General features: G+C 42.4%; 1 protein-coding gene across 1 annotated transcript in view; it reads left to right on the top strand.

Annotated features, from left to right (window-relative positions):
* Positions 1 to 19,446, top strand: part of TRABD2B (TraB domain containing 2B) — a 303,119-nt gene that overhangs the window by 158,316 nt on the left and 125,357 nt on the right. Inside the window, exon 3 of the mRNA XM_075711363.1 lies at positions 5,240 to 5,386. Within this exon, the coding sequence (XP_075567478.1) occupies positions 5,240 to 5,386 (147 nt within the window). The remainder of the gene's footprint in view (positions 1 to 5,239; positions 5,387 to 19,446) is intronic.

A 19,446-nucleotide genomic window follows, 5' to 3' on the forward strand; every position in this document is an offset into this window, starting at 1 on the left:
GGAAAACAATAGTTGCCTGCTCAAGAGCTGACATCATAGTATGACATTTAAATACTTGTTTTTGTGGTATTGTTATTAATCATGGCTCTATGCAGGGGTCGTCGTGTAACTCCAGCTACTGGAGTCCTGTGAATGCAATGTTTGTAGTTCAGCTGTGGTAAGCTTAGAACTGGGAAGTCATTTCTCCCCCATTACCTAGCAGTCAAATTTGACTGAGCACCAAAGTTTGGTCTGAGAGTTTTCTCCAGGTTGCCTTTTGTTCTCAAGTCACCTGTAGAGCAAACACTCCAGAAGAACATAGTTCCATTTCTCTTCAGCTTATCACAAAATTTCTTTCTTCTGTTGTAATTCCTGAATTTGTTGTCTATTTTATTAGCAATATAGTTTGTAAGAAAGTTTGGGACCACTCAAGTATTTTATCTGGTAAAAAGGTTTCCTTGCCTTATTTTACAATAGCCTCTCAGATGCCCCCATGAAACTGTTCTTCCATTGCGGCACCATTTGGGACCATAGTCAGACAAATTGAAGAGGTGGCACTGGCGACCTTTCCACGTGGTTAGAAATCCATAGTATTGCCTCCTAGACAAGGTGGTAGGCACAGAGTACAGTGGCCATCAGAGTTTGTCAGAAATTGATTTCTGACAAAGCGTGTGAGCATTCAGGGTAATCAACCAAAGTCATCTTGCTCACCTATGCAAAACTATTAAAAATGTAGAGCTGAAAGGCTGCATCTAAGTCTGCATCCTTGAGCAGATGTTCAGTGATGAACATGGCAAAGAATCCATGTACTGAATAGCATCTTTTAGAAAAATGAACATCTTATTTCTTTTTTTATGCCATTCAAAACCTAAAAGACCTTATGAGCAGCTGACATAAACCAAGCATGATACTGTATTTGACGCGGGATAACTTGGTTTTTGTTTTCCAGGCTTTTTTTACTCTCCTCAGCCAAAGCCAAATGCACTTAAGATGGGTAAGGAGAAATCTCTCCTGTACAAAGGCCGTGATTTCTTTTTAGCTATTACATACAGCACTACATACAGCTGCTGGCCTTTAGGAGCCTTCAGATGTCCAGTCTGAAGTTGCAGACTTGTCGCACAGTAAAGCACAATACATGAAGGTTTGCGAGAGTACCTTGGAACAAGTAGGATTTTTATCTAGCTTTGCTCCCAAAACCAAACGCAATGATGAACATGTTTTCTGGTATTCAAGTGTTCCTAAGCCCAGTCCAGGTACATGTCTATTCACTTCCCCTCCCTATCTGAAAAGGTAGCAATCCTTTCTTAGATCTGTTTCTGTGGATTGGGTTTACTTGCTTAAAAGCCAGATCTCATTAAAATCTTGCATAAAATCAAACCATCTACTCCCATGGGTTTGCAAAACAAAGTCCAAACTGTCCCAACGGCTGATACTGTTGTGTATATACCAACGTTTCTATGCAATGCCAGCCCCCTTTGAAACCTTGAGACCCAATGCAGTTTTGTCTGCTTGCTTCATATCAGGGGTTTGGAGGTTTTCTAATATTTCATCTTTTGAAGTTGAAAGTTAAATGGCTTAAACATTCAAGCTGATTTATATGTGAGGTAGACTTTTGTAACCCATGCCTTCCATTAATGTTTGAGTCCGAGCTCTGTAATCCAGAGGCATATCGGGGAGAAATACTGTTTGAGTGTCAAGGTAATCAGTAAAGCTGTTTGCTTTATTGGTCTTCATTGGGTTTGTTTGGTCCCTTGTCAAGGCCTGGAGTGAGCTTGGACATGGGTGGCAAAGGCTGGTCTCTGCAGATTTGGTTGCAACTGAAGTGCCCAAGATCATAGAGGCAAAAGAGCCAAAGGTTGAAGTGAGGCAGCAGCACAGATGTTGTTGCATGATGGTGAGAACAGTTGGCACGAACATAAGAAATGGCCCAGTCTTGTTCACCAAGAAATGAAACTTGGAGTTTCTGTAGACCTTCAGCGTCCTGGGGATCCTCCAATTGAAGTCCCCAGCGATGGAAGAGCTGTCTCCCTGCCCAGCTCTGCTGCATCCCCTCTGACCTTCCCGTGACAGAAATGACTAGTCCAGCCCCCTTATCCTTGAGATGGCCATAGTCTGTGCAAAAGAACTGCTAAAAAGTCTGGCCTGGTGGTTCCAGGCACTGTGTGGAATTGGTGGTATCCACTCTCTTAGGCAGTAAAACAGGACCCATAGGTCTGCCCTAAGGGCTGGCCCGGTGTCTCCAAACACCCAAATAAAATCTGTCTGTTGGGTTGCAGCTTGGCACAGGAGAATGACACTGCTCGGATAAAAAAGCTTGCTCCTGGCAGGGTGAAAACACCTTTCTGTTGTCCATGGTTGATCTATCATAAATGGGGGCCAGAGACAGCTGTACAAAAATGTCTTTCAGAGCGCACTGATGTGAGGACCATAAATTGCGTGAATAAAAATGCACTTTCCCAGAGCCAAAGTCATAACTTCCCATCACTTCCCAGAACAAATACTGTCTGCTATATTTATTAGGTGGGACTGTGTATAGGCAGTTGCTCTAAGTGTGTTTATTTTGAAGTCATCAGTTGTTCAGTAATCTCAGGCACCTCTGGGAGATTTAACTCAGATAGAGGTTTAGGCTGGAGGTCGTGGGGTCACTGATATTAAGATAGCGAGAAGGAAAGGAAACAGCCTTGGTTTTGTGGCATTATCTGAACAGTAAGGAAAAATAAATTCAGGTTTTAAGATGGCTTTAATGTGACTCTTAAGGAAATGGTCTACAAATCCAGCCAACGAGCAGGCGGCTGCGACAGACTCCACTTCTCTTTGAGTTTGTTTTGAGCCGCCTGACCAAAAACCATGGTGGTTATGGCTTGATTAGGCAAGACTTCTCTAGAAATCTGTTTAAGTGGTTACAGTTTTCCTTTAGCATATTCAAGTGTTTGACTTTCTAATTTTAACTTCCCTCCTAAAATAAAATCTCTTGAGTTGCTTTTTGGGCAGTAGTTTGAACCCAGCAATGAGCTCCCCAGCAGCGGTAGCAGCATGCTGGACTTCAGCTGGTGATCAGCATCGCCTCTAGGTCCCAGAGCTGCTCAGGGTCAGAGAGCAGGGAGACGAACGTCCTGACACTAGTGAAATCTGCGGTCCAGTGCATGGGGATCCATCATTGTTGTAAACTCCAAATAACTCATTCGGTCTCATGTGGAGACTGATGTCTTATAAGAAGTAAACTCATACTGTGGGCTTTTCTGCAGCCCGGCACTTATTTTCAAGGAACATATAGGCAGTTTTCTTTAAGACCTCTAACCCTCTGGAAATGTGACTGAAATCAGCTAATAGGTTCCAAATTTATTAGGAAGAGACAGACAGACCCAGAGCATTAGTGCACAGGACTTTCCCCAGGAAGCCAGAATAACAAAAAAACCCAAAAAAAGACAAAAGAAAAAAAAAAGGCAATTGGAATAAAGTAAGGATTTGTTTATCACCTTCTTAATATTTTGTCATAAAACACACTGTCTTATCTGCAGGGTTTGTTGGTGGTTTGTATACGTGTGTGCCTGTGCGTATACATATTTTTGTATATAAAAATCCAGCAACATCCATTGTTTAAAAAATCAAAAATGACAAGGTTTTTACTAAAAGCATTTTAGAAAAAACCCTGCTCTCAGTTTTCCTGTCAATGTTTTCCTAAGCTTTTATTTTTATTAGCCAAAATGTTTAGAATCCTCAGGAAATCCTGGGATGAACTATTTCCTCTTCAAGCTGTAGCCCTTAGGGGAAAAAGTAAAAGCTCAGATCCTTTCAAAGGTTAGAAATTTTTCAAAGTGTATTTTTTGCAGATTCTTTAAATTAGAGAAAAACTAGGTTATGAAGATGCTTAACTTCAGGTTGTGTTCCTGGGAAAGATTGATCTCTTTGTAGAGAAGCCTGAACAGACCCTTAGATCTGGGCAAGGAAATCTTTTAGGCTTGGATCTTAATGGAGAACCGATTGCCAAACTGAGGTATAACAGCTTCAGTTGAAAGACCATCTGTATATTTTTTTAAAAGTAAATTAAAAAGATAACATTTGCTTTTCCTCAACTAATTTGTGTATGTTAGTTAGCATGTAACAGCTTTGTATGAAGAGGCTGTTAATGCCTTGGATGTACTTTATTATTATTATTATTAAAAAATCTCAGATCGTATTTGTTATATACCTGAGGTTTTACAAGAGTAAATCCAATTGGCTGTTTCCTTTCCTTCAGATACTTCAATGGGAATCATAATTTTAAACTAATAAGAACTTCCATCCTGCAAATACATACGTACATTGTTAATTTTAAAATCCTCCGGGGTTCACTCCTTAAGTGGGTTCGGTTGCTTAAGTTAAGAAGGTAAGAAAGAATATGTGTCACAGACTGCAGCCTAGCCGGGCCAGCTGGAGCTCAGCATGGGTTACTTTACCCAGATTTTGAGATGATGGTTGTTCTTTGGGATAGAGAAGGCACTGCTGTTATAAATGAGAGAAGCTGAACATGTGGTGAAATGTGAGGCTGAGCGATGCAGGAGTCTTTTCATGAAAGATGACACATCAATATAATTTTTCAGAACTCTGAGTTTGCAGTCACTACATATTACTTTATTTTAGGAAAAGTGTGTTTGCTTATTTATGTAATTTGTGACAAACTGTCTGAACTGCTGTTCTTCTGATTTATTCATCTACTTTTTATCAAGTTTCTTTGGAAGGTTCTTGGAAAGCTGAACATGAAAAGCCCAGACTTGGCGGTTCAGTAACGGGTATAAATTACTCCCACAGTCTATCACAAATATCACAAAAGTTCAGAAGATTTTGATTTTTATCAGAAAGCTTCTGACTGAGTTTGGGCTTTGGATTTAAGCTAGCAGAGAGGAAACAGAGGCAATAAAGGTTTCCTAATTTAGGGGCCTTTTCATTTCAGTGTCTCTCATGTAGCCAAGTAGTCAGCGAAGACAGCCTAAAAGTCTGCAGACCATGATCTCTAGGCAATATATGTATGTGTTGTGAAGTTACACTTTATTGTAAGACCTTTAATATTCCTTCATAAGGTCTTCTACCAGTAGAGGACTTTGCATCTGATCCTTTTTCCAGTTGGGAATGCCTACAGACCAGCCCTTGTTACTGTGGTTTAGGATGGGTCAATAGACTTCAGGTGCAAGAGAGTTTTGCAAAGTTTGGCCTTTTAGGCTTTGGTATTTTGATTCCTAATATCTTTAACTTCTCCTTGTTTTTCCTGTCTGTGTTTCTACAGGTGCTGTTTGCTCTAAACCAAACTCTGCTCCAACATGAAAGCCTCCGAGCAGGTAGTTTGCAGGCCCCATATACCACTGAAGATCTCATCAAGCATTATAACTGTGGAGACCTGAATGCTGTCATATTCAACCATGACACTTCTCAGGTAAGCAAAAGTGTTGTGGATGGGCCAGCTAATTGAGAAGAATCAGCTGCTTTAATAGTGATGTCCCTTACAGAGCCAGGAAGTGTCTCCTACCAAAACCCTGATCTAAAATTTCTACACTGGATATAATGATCTGTATTCATTAAAATGGAGGTGAATTGAGGTACAGAGAGATTAAGAGCCTGGCATAAAACTTATCAGGTGCCTATAGCACAGCAATAATTAAAGCCTCGGTCTCAGGGTCATCACTTTATATTCCATCTCCTCTTTCCCCTCTTCCTTTTGATGCCCTGTGTTTTCTTTCCACACGTGCCTCGTTTGTTTGGTGAGAGAGTGGTATTGCCTGGGCTCTGGGGAGGGGACTGCTTGGAAAACTTTCGTAGGAATGTGCTTAAAAAAAAGTTAATTATGGATGTTTGTGGGACTGTTGAATATAGTCCCCACATGTTGGTGGGGGGAGGAGTCTTTGTAATATTTGAGCTGATATATGAAGAGGAAGTGAACCTTATGTAAATACTCTGTAAAGTAAATAAATTCTCAAAACTTCAATAATTTTGTATGTGTCTCAGGCAGCCCTTCAGTCTCTGTTTATCTTAGTTATCCAATGCTATTAAAAACTCTCAATGGAGCAGAAATCTGCTTTCCAGACCAGTTTGATAGTTCATGGCAAACTCTGAGGTTCTCATTTAATACATAGGTTCCTCTTTCTCCTTTCACATAAATTCTATGGAAACTTGGTCTTTGGATGTCATCTCCTATATCTCCTTTTTTTGATAAATGTTCCCATGTTCCTGTCTCAGGTGCAGTGACTTACTTGGAGGGTACCTGTATAAACTTTGGCAGCCATAGTATTATATATGTTTTCCCAATGGAAGTCTATTAAATAATGATAGCGGTTTACCATTAGCAAAGGCAAATCAAGGATAACTACGTGGCTTCAAGAGAGAACTGAGATAGGGTAAGCTCAGTCTGTTGATTGAGGCAGAGATCTCTGAGACATCTTATCTTGCCATCGCTATCTTGAGTTGCACAGGGCTCTCTGGGTCACTTGTTTCTCAGAGGAACAGCTGGGAAAGCGAGTATGGTCCCAACCTGGCTGTAAGGTAACGAAGTCTTCCAGCCACACTCCACAACATAGGTGTTTTCCCAGAGGTCTTCTATACCCCCCTGAGAAGTTCCAGGTAGAAATGTAAAAGACACCCAGCAGTAGCTGGAGCTGCTCTTCCATGTCACCTATCACAGAACTAGCCTGCCCCTCAACAGGAGCAGAAAGACTTCAGCTTGGACAATCCGGGATCCTTAAATTCTGGACAAGTGGTCATGTCTCCTCTTTTTCCCTATCTGGTTATCATTTTCAAATAGCAGAAAGAGTGGTTGATGATAACGAATGGGATAAAAACGCTTTGCTGTCCTAGTTAATCCAGTCCTAGAAAGTGAAGCATTGTTTTAGCGTGACTAAGCAGAACATGATGGGGTGGTTAATGTAGCAGTACTGAAAACAGAAGGAAGTCTGTGTGGTACCAAAGCTGCCAGAGCTGTTCATTCTGGACAGCTTTGCACTGAAAAGTAAAGGGAGAAAGCAACTCAGGTAAGAATACATCTCTGAAGATGGGGTGTGTGAGTTGGAAAAGGTAGAGAGAGAGCTCATGACTTTAGAGGATCCTGGAGAAGTCAATGGTTGTAACTATTCCTGCAGTGTTGAGGCACAGCACACAAGATAAAGACATAATGATTTTGGAGAAAAACTCTTGCAAGGTGTGATGGTATATTTGCCATGGATGCAAAGAAAAGGCTAATAGTAGTAAAATCATGAAGACAGTCCCAGCATCTGAATGTCCTAAGTCATCTTCTAATCTCTATCAACGTAGTTTCTCCAGCAATAGCACCTTTGTCCCTGAGACAAGTTGTGGCCATTCACACTAGTTGCATTGACTTGCAGACATCTGTGATTTGTTGACACAATGTCCTATAACAGACCTGTGGGTTAGACTTGAGAGGAACAGATTGCTGTAAAAACTTCTTTATCCCTGCAAATTCTTGGATCAAATGTGAGTTTAAAAACAGTGTTAAAGAAAGAAGAAAGAAGCCAACAACCAATAAGAGTTCAAGCACTGGTGTTAGTCATGGTCCCAGAGTGCACACAGTTGATAGAGATTATAACACTTACAGGCCATGGAAAATTAAAATCCCTATATGTATACTAGTCCCTGCAGAACTCTAAATGTTCTGGAGTATTTTCCTCTCATGGGTTGTTGTTTTTAATTTGGGTAAAGAGGTTTTTTGTTTGGTAGTGTTTTTATAAACCAGCTTTATACCATTTATTTTTAATTGCAAGCAGAACAAAATAGAAAAATAAAACCTAAAATAAACTCCCTATTCAGGTCAACTTTTGCCAGTTGTGGTAATTCCAGAGTTTATTCTATGTGTTTTTCTCAAGGATGATAGACTCTTTCTGCCATAGAGAGTCTTTGCCATTTGGTTACCAAATTAGATTAGCCTGGCTTAAATCTTACACATGAAGCATCCCCCATGGGATCTTTCTCTTGAGACATTCAATGTAGGCACAGGGATTTATCATGGGCTGAGAGTGTATTGCAGGTCTCATCGAGTGACAACAAATGATAGGCCTACAATTGCATAAAAACTATAAATATCCCAAGTGAGATGTATCACCACTTAAGCTTCAGGGCTGGTACCCATGCAAATCTTGGGAGACAAGAGTGTCACTGTTTTTTGAAGGTGCACCCATTCTTCCATGATATCCAGCTGCTGTCCTAGCACTTCAGAGGTCTGGTAAGTCCTTGCAGCTGGTACCATTAATGCAACTTTGAAATATCACATAGAAAGGAACAAAAGATTGGGAATGGAGTTGTAAGACTCAACACTTACGTGAACAGTGGAGGCCAGGAGTTCAGCTCTGTTCGGCAGGGGTATGGAGACTTGCAGAAGGCTATGATTCTCACTCTTTGAGGATTCATTTGGGGGCTGTTTATAAGGTTACTAGTGCCTGCTTGTCCCTTGAAGGTTAGCGGGAGCTGCAGAATAAAGGTGAACTTGTCCATCAGTTGCCTCAGTTCAGAGCCATTGGTTTAGGTCACTGTAATGAACTGTGAAGTAGCTGAGAAAGCCTAACATAGCTGTGGGGACAGTGGTGGTAGTGGGGAGTATGTATCTAGGTGCAGTAACTTCATAAATTCCTCTGTCTTGGGAAACGGAGCATCTTCCGTAGCTGTCTGCAAGATGCTGAGATGCCTTTAGAGCAAAACTCATCCTTTGAGTGGAAGGAAGGACCAGAAGTGGAAATACTAATACTGTTAACTCGAGGTGTTACAGATGAGTTTCTTGAGCCTCTTCAACCTCCCTGAGGGAGTTTGGGAAATCTGCAGTTTCTCAGTGCCAGTCCTGTTGACTCCCACAGCATTTGGGAGGAGAGAGTAGGGTCCCCTGGGGCTGAGTCAGTGCCAACGGGGTGCACAGAAGGGACGGTGCTGGGAGGAAAAGTGCAGGGACGGTTACCTCCTAGACTGAAGCGGAAGCTTGGGCCTGAGGTGAGAGGACAGCTCCTTTAGCACCCAGGGACAGGACCACCCCAGGGAGATGCTGCCCACCTTGGGGTTCAGAAGCCTGGCTTAGCGAGGATAAGGTGCTTAAAATCAGAGGGATGTGAGCAGGCCCCCAAATCGCTGCCATTTTCCTGTCCCAGAGCCATCAGCATTGATGACAGTGGAGGACTAAACAAATCCTTCTCAGTTTCAGGGTGTTTTTTTTTAATTTTAATTAAGAACAGTGAAAGGGGCAACACCTCTGCTTTCCTGTGGTTATATTGCATTCTTCATTCCTTTCTCTCTCTCTTTTTCTTAAATTTTGTTTCCAAGCACCATTTTTCTAAACGTATAAATCGTTATTTAAACTTAATAAAATTTTAAGGGGCTAAGTTTATTCAGTTAGACTGTGACCCAAAAGTGGAGTAGGAAACATCTCTCCTGCTTCTACAGCTTTCTGCAAACACTTGATTCTCTTATGACTTCTGCAAGCAAGAGGCTTATATTGGAGTTTCTGGGCAGTGAGTCAAAATGATACTGAAGAGAAAGTGTTCTAAGTTAAAGATAGGATAAGCATATTTTCTGCTTTTTCTTCAGACTTTTTCCCCTCAAAGAAGTCGTAATTTCTTTCTTTCCTTTTGAAAAAAACTTCTCTGCAAGTGAAGAGGCGTCGGATTAGATCAGCAGCTTTAACTTCTGTATTCTGTCTGACGCTCTCACAAGGGAATTTAGATACATTAAAATGCAAAAAATCTGTTAGTGCAAAATGAAGAAATGATCTACCTTCAGAGAATATTTTTTCTTACCTGAGACAGTTAAGAAATTGCCTAATGACCTGAAGCCTTGGTGAGGAAAAAGTAGGGTGCAGAAAAATTTATCTTGTATTTTGTTCCCTAAATCTGATGTAAAGGTCTTTATTTAAACATTTTGAACTGATACATCTAGAGCTTTGGGGTCAGGGATATCTTCCACCAGTTACTTCCTGTGGTTGGTTTTGAGATGTTCAATTTTTTAAGGACAATTCTGTAAAGCAGATTCATCTTTGCCAGCCTGGAATTAGCTGGTTCTGTGTTTTCGTGTTTTCTTGTATTCCTATGTACACTTTAGTAAGAGGGAAATTGAAAAGCTGAGGCTGAGATTTTCCCCTTTAACCCTTCCCAAAAACTATACATGTGGTCTCTAGCTATTGTTTCTCCTCTCCTGTCCTCAGCCATTCTCCTGACCTGAGGAGAGGCTCGTTTCCAGGAAAAGATGGTTTCTCCTCTCCTGTTGCTGATCTGGTGTACCAGAGGCATGCAGCTACACTGCTTACTTTATAGACAGTTTTCTTCAGGCCAGGTCCTACTGGTTGCATACTTGTTATTTGCCTGTCCCATTTAGGGTTAACAATACAATTCAAGAGCCATACCTGCCACTTATAAAGCACTTTTCATCTAGAGAGCCTTTATGTTCTGTGTGTGTTTTAGACTGTATTGAAAGCCCATTGAAATAATGGAGAATATTTCAGCAGGCTTTGTATGAGTCCCAGTGGCCCCAGCCATCATCTGGATATCAAAATGAAGAAAACAAGTTACACCAGTGAATAACCCAGTTTATGGGCATTATGCACACCTGAGCATAATGATCTTGTTGCCAGGAGAGGTGAGGGCTTGGCTTCGTCCTAGACAGAAAAGCAAGCTACGCAATGAAGTTGCTTGGTGGCCACCACAGCCTGCAGACATGTCTCAATCCCTTTTGGGTGCTCAGGGCTCATTGTCCCTCCTTCTTCAAGCTGTGTCCATCAGAAACAACTGAGCTTTTTTGTATAACTTACTAGAATGATGTCACCCATATCTTGAGTTGCCTCTGCAACTTCAAATTCCCATGGATTCATGCTGAAACAGAGTGTTTGCCATCTGAAAACCATGTGACGGTCTTGATAACAAGACTTTAGAGATCCATATGCTAATACCATGTCTAGTAGTCAGCATCCCTAAATTAAGAAGAGAAGTTTTAGTGCGTCACTTCACAATTTGCTTGCTGTTTATAAATCACCAGGTCATGTTATGTACCCCTTTAAAAACATTATCATCCTGCATTTAACCCTGTCCTTGAAGATTTAAGGGTCCTGATAATTCTAATTACATCATTAACTTGCCCCATTCTCATTCTGGATAAAATACAACTGGATTTCTGGCTTACTTCTCAAATAAAAGAAAACTATCTGTGGAATGCTCCAGCTTCAATAACTGCAGAAACACACAGCTGAGACCATTAGGTAGAGTGTTGAATGACAAGCAGACCTAATTTGTCCAAGGAATGGAGTTTTATCTAGGGCAAAGAAAGATAAATCCATAAACCGAAGGCACAGCTATTGTAACGCAACGCTTTGGAAGCATCTTATCGTTTTCAGCTGTAACAAAGTACAGGCGAACTGGCACAGCCTCTCATTCTTCCAGGGAAAATGATTATAGGCTTTCCAGCGAAGTAAGTGCAAGGTTGTCCCGGGCACCAAGGGAGCCAGTCCCACGACTTTCTCGTTCTGGGTCCAGGTGAAGGGTCAGTAATGCTTCCACGAATATGTGTTACAGCTGACATTGATGGCAGTCCCGACACTGCCCGGGTGTTTGGCGACACATGGGCTCATCGCTGCTTGTGCCCTGATAGCAAGCAGAGCATGTCTCCCACCTTCCCTTCCTTGGGCTGTTGCACAGGATGCTGCTGGAGAGATGTGGCCTTCCCATAGTTCAGAAGAGCTCCTGATCTGCTACAGTGGGATTGTACTTTCTTTCCACTTGCACCTGAGTTACAGCTTTATGTCTTGGTATATTGTAAGCATTTGGAAGTAAAAAAACAGAAGTGCAGCCAAAATTTTCAGAGTCTAATTTTCATATTATGTCAGAACAGGATTCCAGATTGGAGCAATACTATATTTTGGCTTATGTGTTTCAGAAAATTGGTTACAGATCCAGATTGAGAGAGTTAAATCTACTTGTTGATGACAGTGCTGGGGAAAACACCGCAGAGTTTGGGTTTGGTTTTTTTTTTTTTTATTAATAATCTGGAACATGCCCAGATAATTTTCATGCTACAGGTTTTGAAAATAGGTTCCTGCTCAAAAATTTTCATTACATGTTTGCATTTAGAGTTGTCTTACCTTGGAAGTTCCTTCCTTCCTCTTTCCAGTTTCCATGGAGAAAGCAATGGGAGACGGAGAGAAAGTCAGAGCAAAATTGGAACAAGACATTTCAGTGCAAAGATTCTTCTGTGAAAGACTGCTGCATTATTAGAAAAGGAACATATTCACCTATAGAAAAGGGCTGATTTGCATTAAAAACATTTAAGGATTGTTGACTACCTGTATTTATTAGGAAGGGAATAAACTATAAAAGAGTGTGAAAGAGTGATTGGTAAAAACATTTGGAGTTCAGGGTAGTAGCATGCTGCTTTCTGTGCATTGCTGCATGTTTGCTGTAAAGCATTTACTATCCCTTCTTTTTAAAGATCTGGTTTATGAAGTGTTTCTTGGAAAGACTTGTTCAAGAGAAATGAGAAAGACTTGTTAGATTTTAAACAATGTCTTGTGGGTTGAAGGTACAAAATGCTTTTTCTCCCTTTGTGTTTTATCCAGGAGATGTATTTGTCGCCTCATTATGACAGGGAGGCGGAAAAAAGCGGGACAAGGGGGCAATTTGGTTGTCTTTGATGACTTGGCAGGATTAGTTTCAGACGTTATCCAAAAAGACCATGTTCTTGGGTACTCCTTGACACAACATTTCTTGGTCTGACACTATAATCGCGCATTACCAAATAGCAAACACCGTAGATCAGCTTCTTCAGTGTAAACTGATTGTGCTCTCTGATGGTCACTTCAGACGTGGATCTTCTCTTCTCTCCTCTCCTCTGGGAGAGATGATTGCTGATAAACCCAAAGGCTTATATAGTTCCACCAGCTGAGACACAAAGAAATCAGTTTCAAGGATAACTTGATTTGTTTCTACTTCACTGACTTCATCGGAATTATTCCTTATTTTTCTCCTGACTGGGCTCCTTTCCATTTAGAAATGCTTTCTTGGAGATGTTCTGCATCTTTACATACTATACTAGACCTCTCAAACAACTCCACCTTAAAAAAAAAAATAAGATTAGTTCAAAAGTCATCGTCCAGTTTGTTCCAGATGCCAGCATGGCTAGAAAGCTTAGGCTGCTTGGATTGGGAGTAGCCTGGAGTTTCGCTAGGACCAAATAGGAGGGCAGGGCTCTCTCCGCACGGCACTGCCTTGTGGTGTCAGCTCTGGAGGTCTTGTGTCCAGCCCAGATGCTGTTATCTTATCAACCAGCTTTTTGTTCCTTGCTAAGTTGTGTGATATTTTGCAAACCATATATTTTGGATCACACTTGCGTTGGGTTAAAATCATATTGCAAACTTCACAAAAACATTCAGGCTTTCCCTAACATCTTACTAAACAGGGATGGGAAGAAACTCACTGAAGAGCTCTGAACAGCCAAACCTGAGTTTGTACCCACTACTGACCAGCTGTTCTCCCACAGTGTAACAGAAGACAAAATGAAAAATACCTTTGGAAAAAGAATCGCAAAGCTTTAATAAACCAACCCCCAAAACCAAACCTTCTGGCCCCATTTTTTTTCACTTTATTGCCCTGCTTTGCCCTTTGATCAGTATCTTTACTTGGGTGTCATGGCAATATAATAGGTGATGGTTTTAGTGTCAGAACAGAAAAAAAATATTCTTCGTCAAAGGAAACAAAGCATTTGGAAGGGAAATAGAAAAACTTGAACTTTTCCATATGTTTGCAAGCTCATGAAAGCTGGCCTCAAAAAAATCCCAATGTTAAAGGGGTTTTAAATGGGGTGGGAGTATCATTAGGTAGTTAAGATTTACCCTCCCCACTGAAACCCAAACCTTTATTTGCATGCACTGCAGACTTGTCATCCTTATTCAATTAATGAACAGGTCCCTGTAATCTGGTCCTAAATATACACTGCATAGTTGGGTGAAGCTTGCAGAAAGGAGGCTGGGATCATTGTTCTGACTGTGTTTTGTTAAGACTTCTTTAATCAAAACATTCATTCAGATAGAGAGGCCGGCTGCATATTTTGGCATCACTACCAAGGGGAGCAGAGAGGGGGTTGGGATGGGGAAGGAGGCCTTGGGGGAGGGGTTGATGATGCTTGTTTCTTTTTTTTTTTTTTTTCTCCCTAAGTGCTTGGAAAGCAACTATTTAACTGGTGTGGAAAAACAAATAGAAAACATACATGGAGGTCATGACTTCTCAGGGATTTGTTGAAAGTTGGGTTTTTTTAACAGGGATAAAATATCACCCCCCCAAGCTGTTTGTGAGATGCACAGCGCATCCCTGTGGCCTTTCTGCCTTTATTTCCACCCCCCCTTTATTTAGGTTTTTGGGTTTTTTTAAACATGCTTTCCCTCAACCCAGATGCATGGGAGAAGGTAAAACCAGGCAGGGCACATGACTGTCGTTTGGCCAGGTACCACCTGGGAGAACAGCAATGGCAAAGTGGGTGTGGGGCTCCCAGGAAGGGTATCCACGCAGGTGTGGTGGGGCTGAAGCTGCAGGGACACAGGTGTACAGGCACTCTGGGGGCTGCAGCCCACCCTGCCTGCAGGCAAGTTTTGCACTCAGGCCAGCAATGACTCCTACAGCTTTTGTGTCACCTGCAGAATTATTTTATAAAAGTATTATGCACTATCCAGAGACTTCACTAGCTTTCAGCCTACTTTTCTCCCTTCCCGTCTTCTCCTATTTGTAGTTTTCTTCTGTTTATAAATTTAGATGCTCCTGTCACTCACAGAGCTGAGCTAGCTAATTTGAAATTCAGTTTCAAAGACCTCCATTTTTGCACTCAAGTTGCCACGCCATGCTGAAGGGTACCCAAGCTAGCTTTAAGTCAGGCAGGCCAATTACAGAAAGCTTGCTGGCATGCCCTGCAATGTATCTGCAACATATGTGGACATTGAGCAGTGATGTGGGTGGGCAGCGATTAGCTCACAGCCACAAGTGGCTCTCCACAGCTGGTCCTAAGAAATGTTCTTACTCTTACACTGGGTCTCCTTGTGCTCTTGGACTTTCTTCCCTCCCTCACTTACCTTCAGGAAAAAAGCGTTTTTACTTTTTTTCCCCCCTCCATCCTCATCCAGATATTTTCTGTGGGTTTCTGACACCCTACAATACTGGGTTTGCGAGAGGAGACTCTTCTCCTCCTCTTCCAGCCATTGCTATTTCCAGGGAAAAGGGTGCAGACAGGCTGCTGGGGTAGCTGGCCATGTGTGCCCTTTCTCTGAGGCAGCAGATGGAGAAAAGAACACGCTGGAAAAGAGCAGGGCTGGGCTTACTGGTATGGTGGTGTGAGACACCCCGGCCTCAGCCACTGCCCCAGGAGCCTGAACACCCCCCGGCAGGATGGGAGCAGGGGCCTTATCAGCACAGCTCAGCGAAAGGAGTTGTCAGCCTTTAGCTCAGAGAGGATTAGATGTGCCTAACCGGAGGAGAAGTGCTGGAAACTGCAGCAATGCATCCTAGTTGCAATGAATTGGAGCCGGAAAATAGTCAGCGTTCATAAGCCCCTCTCCATTAGGCCCCTTGTTTGCAAGACCACACTTTCCACCAAGGGAGAGCCAGCTGTCCCTTTGCCTTGCAGTTTTTCAGGGCTATTCCCTGCTTTCAGAGGTTTGGGACACTACAGACTCCTGCTAAACGAAGGGACGTGATGGAAAATCCATTCCTGCCATGAAAATCCTGAGTTGGTCCAAACCCCAGCAGTGCTTCCCAAAGGGCTCCATGGCACAGGGTTGGCTGTGGCCAGGCAGCGTGACTGGTGGGCGAGTGTGGGTGGGATGAGTGCGACTGGCGTTTTGATGTGCCCTCCAAACTTGTAAGCCTCCAACTGCAGTGAGAGTTGTCCCTGGGGAAGTGCTCCACTTTCTGCAAAGGGGTGGGAACAAAACTGGATGAGCACAGACTGGGGATATGTTTAATCCTTCTGTGACTTCAAATCAGTCTGAGTCTGCAGCCAAGTTTGGTGTCAGGGTATGCTTCTAATAAACCATTTTAGCAGCCCAAAATCCACCAAACTGACATATCTATCCTGACCACAACCTCCAAAACATGCTGGATGTGCCTGTAATATATTCTCAAGTCCCATCTTGGGTAGATGTTTGCCCTGGGAAACATAAAGGAGTGATGGAACTGACTTATCCTGAAGATTAAAGACTCCTTTTACAGTCCACTCAGGCTTCTAATATATTACTTTACATTTTGGTGCTTAAAGGAAAGCAATAATGGACAATAACATGCCTGAACTGGACACCATTTTGCAGCGGTCCTTCCTGGTTTCTTGTTTCCATAACAAGCTAGAAGCACATCTTCTTGGCAGCTGCCAACTTTGGGCTTTGGGCTAAATCAGATTAACCAGACACACCCCCCTCCTTGGTGTCATGGTTTAACCCCAGCCGGCAACTAAGCACCACACAGCTGCTTACTCACCTCCCCCCCTCCCGCCCCGTGGGATGGGGGAGAGAATCAGAAGGGTAAAAGTAAGAAAACTCATGTGTTGAGATAAGAACAGTTTAATAATTGAAATAAAGTAAAATAGTAATGATAATAATAACAATATAATAATAATTTAAAAAATGGTGAAAAGGAAAACAACAAGAAGAGGAACAGAACCCAGGCAAAACAAGTGATGCAACCACTCACCACCCGCCAACCAACACCCAGCCGGTCCCCGAGCAGCAATCACTGCCCCCCGGCCAACTCCCCCCCAGTTTATATACTGAGCATGATGTCATATGGTATGGTATAGCCCTTTGGCCAGTTTGGATCAACTATCTTGTCTGTGCTCCCTGCCAGTTTCTTGTGCAACTGGCAGAGCACAGGAAGCTGAAAAAGTCCTTGACTAGTGTCAGTACTATTTAGCAACAACTAAAACATCAGTGTGTTATCAACATTCTTTTCCTACTAAATCCAAAATGCAGCACTATGCCTGCTACTAGGAAGAAAATTAACTCTATCCCAGCCAAAACCAGGACACCTGGCCAATGAAGGTCTCCGTCAGGATGGAAACTCAAGAGTGCTGGAGGAAAACCAGCCAAGTCGACGGCAGCGTTCGTCTCTGCAGCAGCCACGTCCTCCTCGTGGAAATGCTTGCTCTCACAGCCCATTCACTTTGCACTATTTGAATCCTTCCTATCAGAAGCTGCAATAAGTGGATATTGCTCTTCCAGATGCCAGAAGGGTCCATAAATCAGAGGGAAACAGGTGTCTTCCAAGTCCAGAGCAGTATATTTTGCAGCACTGCAGTAAAAACCACCATGCCCTGTCAAGGCTGGTTAACAGGAGGGTATCCTCCCTTCATAAATGAACGATAACTCGAGCTCAGATGTCAGCCTCTGACCCAAGAAGGGCTGGTGTGAATTTAGGGCTGTTCAGTTTGTTGGAGGAGCCAGCAGATTTCGGGATGCTGCTTTGGCTCCCTGGCAGCCCCCATAAGCCACGCTGTCAGCTCTTGAGATCCTTATCTTGCATAATGCTGTCAACCATATAGAAGTTCCTGACCTGTGTGGTACAGGGAAAATCCTTCAAAGCATGATCCTTTACTTGTCTTCTGGCCTCTGCCCACGTAAAGCTCATAAACTAGAAGACTGATAAAGAGAACCCAGTCTTTATCATGTTTAAAAAAAAATTAATGTAGTCAGTGTGATCTGGGAACAGCTCCCTGGTAACAACTGGAGATAAGGATTACTAGCATGGAGGCTGAGCCCTCCTGTCGGGGAAAGATGAATGGGGTTTGTGTTGAGGTGCTAGACTGGAACTCAGGAAGCTGATGGCCAACTCTCTGTCTTGCCACAGACATCCCTTGTGACCCTGGGTGCGCCTCCTCCTATTTTCTCTATTTAGTCTATGAACGCCCTGGGGAGAGAAGGAGAAATAAGGCATTTTTATTATTAAGAGATTCCCCTGTAAGGCTAAGTGATGATACTGTACTTGCAGTGGTCTGGAGTTTGGACATTGCACAGGAGGTGAGGCTGGAAAGCCATTAGTTATCTGCTGATTAGGAGAAGGGAGAGAGGAATCTCAGAAGCCAAGAGGGTTGACAAAGATATAGGAAGATAATGGCAGGAAAGGTTTTAGGATCACTGTATTTTCCATGGCAGGGGTTGGCTTCCTATTTCCCTATCTCAGCTTCCTCTTCTCCATCTGCAGATAGACTCATGGTTGAAGACCACCTCTGCCTGCACACAGGCAAGAAAGAGCATGTGGCCCATGTTGGTAGTACTGGTTTTTCATTGACATAATCTTAGAATTTGAATGCACATTGAAGAAATAGGCTAGCATTACTGAAACAGAATGAGGCTAAAAAAAGTTATCAGAAGATTGAGGAATGTGGTGTGTAGGAGTAGGAATGATAACACTATTCCTCCACAGCTGATTGTGATTTGATACTGGACTGAATCTAGAGTAGTTCCACTGTAGCTAGTAGATCCAAAGCAGGGGAAAAAATGTTAACCAAAGTTGATGGTGCTTATATGTGTCCAAAAAAATTATTTGCAGATAGATTTTCACAACTCTGGCATTGTGTCTCTGTTGAGAATATTTGTCCAAATATTAAAAAATAGTAAATAAGAAAATGTACTTAAATGTAGTCCAGTGTTTATGAATTTTTGGCTGAACTTTGGCAATAAGCCCTAAATGTGAGAAAAGACTCTATACCAATATATTTTGCTTTTGGGTTTTTTTTTTCCCCCCATCTCTTTGTCTCTATAGACAAAGCTGATAGCATAGCATAGATCTGGAGATACGGCTGATGCATTTTTCTCACCTAAAGTATGTTGTTAGCTCTTATGCTAATGATTGCAGCAGAATCCCAACCTCCTTCCACAAAGTATTTGTGGGAAGAGAGGTTATTGCTGAGCATCATCTTGGACTTTGGATCTTCCTTTGGGTCCTTCAACAGCTAGATTCAGCCAGTGCCTTGTATGTAACATCAGGTTGGAAAGTCTTGCTGTCCCCATTTTACAGATGGACTTTTGAGAGACGGGAGGAATAAAGCCAAATGCTTCAAAGATACTTAGTGGAAGTTAAGTGCTGAGTTTTCTTTGAAATGACATCGTTGTGATCATGCAAGAGATTTGTATCACCCATGAGAACAGAACCACTTTTTCAGGGTATTGTCATAACCACTCCACAATCCTTCCTCTTTCTTTGTAAAGCTGACTTCAAAGGTGAAGAATTATGGCCCGCATCCCACAGCACTGTGAGCTCGGACATGTGTGCAGAGCTTTACCCACACATATATTCCATCAGGGATACTGACTCAAGTACAATTACACAGGCAGTGTGGAGGGGAAGAAATTTCCGCAAGGCTGGGACTTAAGTTCTTTTTTGTTCTCGTATTCTCTTCCTTTAACCTCAAAAGCTTAACTAAGAAATGCAGAGTGTACCTAATGGCTGCATTTGGGGCACATCTTTACTGTCCATAGGAGAGCTGTAACCGAAA

The sequence above is a fragment of the Pelecanus crispus genome, chromosome 5 (assembly GCF_030463565.1).
Source record: "Pelecanus crispus isolate bPelCri1 chromosome 5, bPelCri1.pri, whole genome shotgun sequence".
Classification (NCBI taxonomy): Eukaryota; Metazoa; Chordata; class Aves; order Pelecaniformes; family Pelecanidae; genus Pelecanus; species Pelecanus crispus.